Source organism: Populus euphratica, unplaced genomic scaffold (genome assembly GCF_000495115.2).
Source record: "Populus euphratica unplaced genomic scaffold, PopEup_1.0 scaffold38.1, whole genome shotgun sequence".
Classification (NCBI taxonomy): Eukaryota; Viridiplantae; Streptophyta; class Magnoliopsida; order Malpighiales; family Salicaceae; genus Populus; species Populus euphratica.
Genome location: NW_011499911.1, coordinates 933,337 through 942,546, shown reverse-complemented (window position 1 = coordinate 942,546; position 9,210 = coordinate 933,337). Strand labels below are relative to the sequence as shown.

General features: G+C 30.4%; 1 protein-coding gene across 1 annotated transcript; it reads left to right on the top strand.

Annotated features, from left to right (window-relative positions):
• The first annotated feature begins 879 nt into the window (after window positions 1-879).
• On the top strand, window positions 880-3,656 carry LOC105134006 (subtilisin-like protease). The gene has a single exon (XM_011038232.1). It carries the CDS (start codon window positions 1,026-1,028, stop codon window positions 3,345-3,347), a length of 2,322 nt encoding a protein of 773 aa, XP_011036534.1. The 5' UTR covers window positions 880-1,025; the 3' UTR covers window positions 3,348-3,656.
• The last annotated feature ends 5,554 nt before the right edge of the window (window positions 3,657-9,210 follow it).

Genomic DNA, 9,210 nt, shown 5'->3' with positions numbered 1-9,210 from the left:
TTAAAATTAAAGAATTTGTTTCCTTTGTAATTTTAAGTTCAAATCCTTGATTGCTCGTATGATAGCTACTGGAGGCTTACATGGTCGTTAACTTCAGGACCCATAAAATTAATCATGGTGCCTGCAAGCTGACCCGAACACCCACATTAATCTAAAGAATAAGATCGACAATATCCAACGGTAGAAACTAAACGAACAATTCTACTAGCAAGAGTCAATGTCACGTGTGAACTGTCTAACACGTGAGAGGTCAGTCTGGTAAGTGTGTCGCCGATCAAGTTATTAGAATATTCGATGGCGATGGCGATGGCGAGGGAGGTGGTTGATCGCATCACTTGATGCGGCAGGAGGTTGGGCCATGCAGATTTTTCTTGTTGCTAAATTTACTATAAATATATTCTCCACCTTTTGTATTGTAATGGAAAGTGATCAGCATTTGATATGTGATTGAATTATAAAGTATTTTTATTTTAAAATAATATTATTTTTATTTTTAAAAATTTATTTTTCATCTCAAATTATCAATACTATTCAAAATCATTAAAATGAACATTCTTAATAAGCTTGTCATTTATGTTAAAATACATCCTAATTTTAAAAGTTTCATACCGGTTGAAACTATATTTTACTTTAATTGCTATTTTAAAAATATATAATTAATTAAAATACATCCTAATTTTGTATGAGTTTCTTTGAAAACTCTCTTCGTAAATCTTAATTAAAAAAAATACTGCAATTCATAATTTTTTTAAATCTATATTTTCAAATAATAACCATGAAAATATCCAAATACACACTAAACCATCTCTTAGAAACAAGATTGATATAATTTTTATAAAAATAAAAAACATGTGATCAGCATCTTTTATCCTCGTTAAATCCCACTCACTCGCTCACTTCTATTCGCCATTCCCCACCTTACTGCTCGGGAGTGTGTCACCCTTTCTCACACTTCCATTTCACTTTAAAGACGGAGACTGCTCAGGCAGTAGCAGAGCTCAAACACTCTCCTATCTTCAATCACAATGCTTTCTCTCCTCTGTCTCCTCTGTCTCCTCTCCCTTACAACCTCTTCTTCGACAAATGAGCAGCCAAGAACCTTCATTGTCCAAGTCCAACATGACACCAAACCCTCTATTTTCCCCACCCACCAGCACTGGTACATTTCCTCTCTCTCCTCCATCTCCCCTGGAACCACACCCCGTTTGCTCCACACTTACGACACCGTCTTTCATGGCTTCTCCGCCAAACTTTCCCTTACAGAAGCCCTCAAGCTCCAGACCCTCCCTCACATCGTTGCTGTCATCCCTGAACGCGTGCGTCACCTTCATACAACGCGCTCACCTCAGTTCCTCGGTTTGAGAACATCCGACAGTGCTGGTCTGCTTAAAGAGTCGGATTTCGGGTCCGATCTTGTGATCGGAGTCATCGACACTGGTATCTGGCCTGAACGACAGAGCTTCAATGACCGTGATTTGGGTCCCGTCCCGTCCAAATGGAAAGGGGTTTGTGTTAGTGGCAAAGACTTCGCTTCAAGTTCTTGTAATAGAAAGTTAATAGGAGCTCGCTTTTTCTGCAACGGATATGAAGCAACGAACGGCAAAATGAATGAGACTACCGAGTATCGGTCGCCACGTGACTCTGATGGCCATGGCACTCACACTGCTTCCATTGCTGCCGGAAGATACGTGTTTCCGGCATCTACACTTGGCTATGCACGCGGGGTTGCTGCTGGAATGGCTCCAAAAGCTAGACTTGCTGCTTATAAGGTTTGTTGGAATGCCGGTTGTTATGATTCCGACATTTTAGCTGCATTTGATGCTGCTGTTTCTGATGGGGTTGATGTTATTTCGTTAAGTGTTGGAGGTGTTGTCGTGCCTTACTATTTAGATGCTATTGCAATTGGGTCTTTTGGTGCTATGGATTGTGGGGTTTTTGTATCTGCTAGTGCTGGTAATGGTGGACCTGGAGGTTTATCTGTTACTAATGTAGCTCCATGGGTAACTACTGTTGGTGCTGGAACAATTGATAGGGATTTTCCAGCTGATGTTAAGCTTGGAAATGGGAAGGTGATTTCTGGTGTCAGTCTTTATGGTGGGCCAGGTTTGGCTTCAGGGAAGATGTATCCAGTGGTTTATGCTGGGAGTGGTGACGGTGGAGATGGTTATTCTGGTTCATTGTGTATAGAGGGTTCTTTAGATCCTAAGTTTGTTGAAGGGAAAATTGTGTTGTGTGATAGGGGGATTAATTCTAGGGCTGCTAAAGGTGAGGTTGTGAAGATGGCCGGAGGGGTTGGGATGATTTTGGCTAATGGGGTTTTTGATGGTGAGGGTTTAGTTGCTGATTGTCATGTTTTGCCTGCTACTGCTGTTGGTGCTTCTGGTGGCGATGAAATTAGGAAGTACTTGTCTGCGGCTGCTAAATCGAAGTCATCACCTCCTACTGCTACTATTGTCTTTAAAGGGACCAGAGTTAATGTGAGGCCTGCACCAGTGGTGTCTTCGTTTTCAGCTAGAGGGCCAAATCCTGAGTCCCCTGAAATTTTGAAGCCTGATGTTATTGCTCCTGGTTTGAACATCCTTGCTGCTTGGCCTGATAAAATTGGACCCTCTGGGATCCCATCTGATAAGCGAAAAATTGAGTTTAATATTCTTTCAGGTACATCAATGGCTTGTCCACATGTTTCCGGGTTAGCTGCTTTGTTAAAGGCAGCTCACCCTGAATGGAGTCCGGCAGCAATAAGGTCGGCCTTGATGACAACTGCTTATACAGTTGATAATCGAGGAGGAACAATGCTTGATGAGTCTACTGGAAATGTTTCTACTGTGTTAGATTTCGGAGCTGGCCATGTTCACCCACAAAAGGCAATGGATCCTGGGTTGATCTATGATATTACATCTTTTGATTATATAGATTTTCTCTGCAATTCAAATTATACACTTAACAACATTCAAGTGGTCACTAGGAGGAATGCAGATTGCAGTGGAGCTAAAAGGGCAGGTCATTCAGGGAACTTGAATTACCCTTCATTATCTGTTGTGTTCCAACAGTATGGCAAGCATCAGATGTCTACACATTTTATTAGGACAGTGACAAATGTCGGGGATGCAAAATCCGTGTACAAAGTTACAATTAGGCCACCTGGTGAGACTGTCGTCACGGTTCAGCCAGAGAAACTTGTGTTCAGGAGGGTGGGGCAGAAATTGAACTTCCTTGTCAGAGTGCAAACTACAGCAGTGAAGCTCGCACCCGGGGCCTCTAGCACGAGGAGTGGTTCCATAATTTGGTCTGATGGAGAGCACACTGTCACTAGTCCCATTGTTGTGACTATGCAGCAACCTCTTTAATTAGTTTGGTTTTTAAGGGGATTTAGGAATTTTTCTCTATTCTCACTCGTTTTAGGTTTCTCTGTCATGTTTTATCTGTATCTCTGTAAAATGAACATGTGTGGGGGTTTTCTATATCAGGAAGCGAGTGGAGTTGGGGTTTGTATGCCGAGTGAAGTCATGATTTGCTTGAGATAAGAGGTGACGATTGGATTCGAAGGTGTAATCTTTGTAGTCAAATCGTAGAATCAAGAATGTATGTAGAAAATGTTTTGTGTATGGATATGAAGCTAAAACATAATGAAAAGATCTCTCTTTTCCTTTTAGAAAGCCTTGGTGTAGAATCTTCAAATAATAATTTTACTATTAGTGCATGTGGGAAAAGATGCACTACATATGATTGTTTATTGAATTGTATTTCCTAGTCAAAGTAGCTGAATGTGAGTTAAGCAGCTGAAGAACAAAGACACCATATAATGACAATCATTAGGACAAAAAACCATGTGGGGCTGTTAACTTGATGTTGTAAATTAACTAAATTCCTGTTATTTTTATGTTAGTGATATATCACGAGTATTGCTGCTGTTCATGGGATGCCAAACTATGGTGTGCTTCTCACAGACAGGGGATTTAACTGGATTTTCAAGCAGGCGTGGACCATTATCTGGTTACATTAAACGATCGTTTTCTAAACTAATTAGCTCGTAAATCTCTCTCTCTCTCCCTACATAAACATGATTTAGGGAGAGTATTTCTTGATGGAATAAGAATATACTGTAGGAGTTTTTCCTCAACTTAAACAAAAGAAACACAAGTAGTTCAGCTAATTCCGAGAAAGCAAAGAATATAATGGATATTAACTCGAGGTGAGAGTTCAGATTTTTGTTGGCAACTTTTTTGTTAACAGGACATGTTTTGTCTCGACGCTTGGAGACTAGCTATGGTAACTAGTACCGAAATATTTTCTTTTCAGTAGAAAACAATTTTAATCATTAATAAATAAATAAAAAGCAGATGCATATTAAATAATGTTTTTAAAATACTTAATGATATTTTTTAAAATATTTTTGAACATTTACTGAAACAACTTAATCAATCCTAGTTAATCCATAATATATATTACCTAATTATATAATCATAATAATCTCATAAAAATCAAACAAAATAATTATAAAATTTAATTTTTAATGAATCAAGTGTTGTGTGTGTATCCAATAAAAAAAACAACTCAAGTCATCTATGATAAAACTGTTAAATTTATGATATAGATCATAATAATAGGATAACACTATATATAAAAAAAATATTATGAATGTCAACTCTCAATTAATACAATGTTGAAAAGTGAAATTGAAAAAAATAATTAATTAAAAAATAATTAATTTAAAATAAAAATAAAAAAACAACATGAGTTAAACTGTCAAATATATAAGCAAGGTCATGATAAACAAATAACCTTATAAAAAACAAAGCTTAATTTCTAGTCAATTCAATATTGTAGGATAAAATTAAAAGAAAAAAATTGATCCGAGTTAACTCGAGTCAGTATACCAAACTCGTGACTTGGATCGTAAGACCAATATAACTTTATAGAAATAAAATTAAAAAAAAATATTATAAAGTTCAATTTTTATACCATCTCAATGGTGAAAGGGGAAATTAAAAAATAAAATTAATTAAAAATGACAGGAAAAAAAGAATTGAGTCAACCTAAAATAACTTTCAACCTGTTTAAGAAGGATAAAACTGAAAACTATTTTTTTAAAAATAATATAAAAAGGATCAAATTCAACCCGAGTCAACTTCCCAAACATATAACTTCAGTTATGATGCTGAGATTATCTCATAGAAAGCAAATAAAAAAATTATAAAATTTAATTCTCAATCAATTTAATATTAAAAAATAAAGTTGAAAAGAAAATTAATTAAAAATTAATCTAAAAAAATAAATAATAATTAAAAAAATCAAGTTTGGCATAAAAATAAATTGACAAGACATAAAGCTATTTAAGAGATATTTTTCACAGCAGGCCAAACAGAGAATAGAGAAAGAAAAAGATAAAGATGATGAAAAAAAATAGAAAAAGAACCTCTATATGCCTCCAACATATTTACGTTACACTACCAATAAGGACTTATCGAGACGCCTCCAACACTACCAAATAAGGTGGTATTACAATATTGTAAAAAATCACACATATTGTAAAACAGTGGCAACTTTCTTATTTTCGCTATCCTTTTTGTCACTTCCTATTAACCCTAGTCTTTATAAAAAAATTTAGTTTCAGATTTGGTCTTCCAAGCTTTAATTATTTTAGATTAATTAAAATTTATTTTACAAAACCAAGCATCAATCACACATCATAATTTTTCCATAACATCGCAAAATTCCTATATTTATGCAACTAGAAAACACCATTAAGCACAATTACAAATAAACTCAATGTGAATGAATCAAATTAAAAAAAAATCAATTAACCAAAATAAATAGGGATGATCTTTCCCCTACTTGTGTAATTCAATCCTTGATTCTTTTAAGAAAATTGAGTTGAATTTTTGTCTATGGTTGAAATTCAATTCTCATAATTTTAATTATTTCAACTCAATAATTTTTTTTTAATTTTATTAAATTGAGCATCAACCAAGTGATAGAGTTTTTTTTCTCAACACCCCAAGACCTTATAACTTAGGCAGCCAAAATAAATCAATAACACCTAGCCCAAATAAATGCAACTTCAAAGAAATAAGTTGAAAAACAAATTAAAATACCAAACTTAAAAAACTTAAAGAATCAATATTTGTTTTTACAAAAAAACAAGAAAATACCACGGAACACTGTTACAATCCAAAAGGTTTTCTCTCTTGGTGAACAATGAAATCAACACGCCCTTCATATACATCTAGTTCCAAAAAAACAAAGAATAAAATGTCTCTAATATAAGATCAATTCTTATTAAAATTCCTAAAATTATTTTAAATTCATAATAGTATATCATTTGAATTATGTATCATTTACTTTCTTTCTTTTTTCAATTACGTCCATTTTTTCAATAAAATTATTAAATCATGATACATAAGATGTAGCATCTCTTATTAAATTTGAAAACTATCAAATATTTAAATTGAATATGTAATAAAAATGGAAATAATATATTAATATATGTGCATGGTAACAATTTTTATCTTTTCTTTATTTAATGATATGATTTTCTTAAAATCTATTTGATAAACAACACTGAAATATTTATTTGGTTTTAAAAAGCACTTTAGACTTATATAGGTGTATATAAAATGAATTCGTTTTAATAAGAAAATAATTTAAATTATAAATAGCTTTACTTATAAATAGAAAATTAAGGCCTTAAATTGATTTAAATATGATAGTACTCATTTTTAAAATCAGAACATCGTTCATTGTGGATTCATTTGACTAGTTTTATATTGTATAAAAGCATTTACTAAAATGTTGGAAAGAAGCTTTAAGAGATATTGCTTGGTGTGCAAAATATCTCTCATTCTAAATTGTTCATTCAGGACCTACTAAACAAACTAGGATGGAAAAGAATTCTTTATGAACTAAAAAATTGTTTTATAACGCACAGGATTCAAGACTTGAAACCCAAGGATCAAGCCTAAGTTGAAGTCCAGCCAAGCGTGGGCGCATGTTTGGTTAAACCCCAAAGCCCATATCATATAGGTTTTTTCTATTCTAAAAGTTTTGATGTTTCATGAGTTTATTTTTATTTTTGTAACTGTCCATTATATAAAGTATAAGAATTTTTTGTATTTTTGAATGATTTTGAGTTTCATGAAAACATGTTAGATATAAAATTAAAAAAATCAATTTTTTATTCACTTATAATTTGTTTTAATCATGTTAAACAATTATTTTCAATTAAATTTTAATCCTAAAAGTGATTAAAGAAAATTTCTTTGATTTCCTTTTTATCTTTTTTTTATATATTTTTTTTTTAATTTAGTCTGTTATCATTTGGTTTTATTTTTTTATGTCAAATTTAGTTTTTATTCTTTTAATTATTATTTATTTTTTTATAATTTTTCTAATCGAATTGTGTTTTTAATTTCATACCTTAATATTTAATTTTGATTTATTTTTATTTTATGTTAGATTTTTTTCTCATTCTTTTAATTATTATTATTTTTCTTGTAGACCCATTTTATTGCCCTTTTCTTCCAATTTCATTCTTTAGTGTTTTTTATTATTTTTGGGTTTGCTTTTTATGGTGTTAGTCTAGGACTATAATTAGGGTTGTGGGTTTAAGATATTGACACAAGTTGATTTTATTAATTTTTTTAGGTTTTTTTCATTAATAAAAAAAATAAAAAGCAGATGCATATTAAATAATCTTTTTTAAAAATACTTAATGATAATTTTTAAAATATTTTCAAAAGAGTATAGAGTATATAGGCAACTTAGATCAATACTAGTTCATCTATAATATATATTATCTATATACGTTATTATAATAATCTCATAAAAATTAAATAAAATAATTATGAAATTTAATTTTAAATAAATCAAATGTTAAATAATATATATATATATATATAATAAAAAACAATTCAAGTTATTTAGGATAAACATGTCAAATTTATAATATAAATCATAAAAATGAAATAATGTTATAAAAAAAGAAAAAATATATTATAAGTGTCAACTCTCAACTTACATAATATTAAAAAGTAAAATTAAAAAAATAATTAATTAAAAAATAATTAATTATTAAAAAATAAAAAATAACATGAGTTAAAACCATCAAATATGTGAGCAAGGTCATGATAAAGAAATAACCTTATAAAATACAAAGCTCAATTTATAGTCAATTCAATATTGTAGGATGAAATTAAAAGGAAAAAAAATAACATGTTTTTTGAAAGAAAAAAATTGACTCGAGTTAACTCAAGTCAGTCTACCAAACTCGTGACTCGGATCTTGAGACCAATATAACTCTATAGAAACAAAATTGAAAAAAATATTATCAAGCTTAATTTCTAAATTATCTCTATATTGAAAGGTGAAATTAAAAATAAAATTAATTAAAAATAATAGAGAAAAAAAAAACTTGAATCAACCTAAGATAACTTCTAAACTTATTTAGAAAAATAAAACTAAAAATTATTTTTTAAAAAATAATATAAAAAAGACTGAATTCAATTCAAGTTAATTTTCCAAACCTATAATTTTAGTCATGATGTTGAGATTATCTCATAAAAAACAAATAAAAAAATTATAAAATTTTATTTTTAATTAATTTAATATTAAAGGATAAAATTAAAAGAAAATTAATTAAAAAATTCAAAATAAAATAAATAATAATTAAAAAAAATCAAATTTAATATAAAAATAAAATGACAATCATAAAGCTATTTAAGAGATATTTTTCACAGGCGCCAGGGAGAGAATAGAGAAAGAGAAAGAGAAAGGAAATGAAAAAAAAATAGAAAAGGAACCTCCACATGCCTCCAACATACATACGTTGCACTGCCAACAAGAACTTGTTGAGATAGAATATAATAAAAAATCACATATATTGTAAAATAGTGGCAACTTCCTCACTCTTGCCATCCTTTTTGTCACTTCCTATTAAACCTAGTCTTTATAAAGTTTTTCAGTTTTAGATTTGTTCTTTTAAGCTCTAATTATTTTAAATCAATTAAAATTTATTTTACAAAACCGAATATTAACCGCACATTATAATTTTTCCTTGACATCGCAAAATTCCTATATTTATACAACTAAAAAACACCATTAAGTTCAATTATAAATAAACTCAATATAAATAAATCAAATTAAAAAAATAATCAATTAACCAAAACAAATAGGGATGATCTTTCCTCTATTTATGTAATTTAATCCTTAATT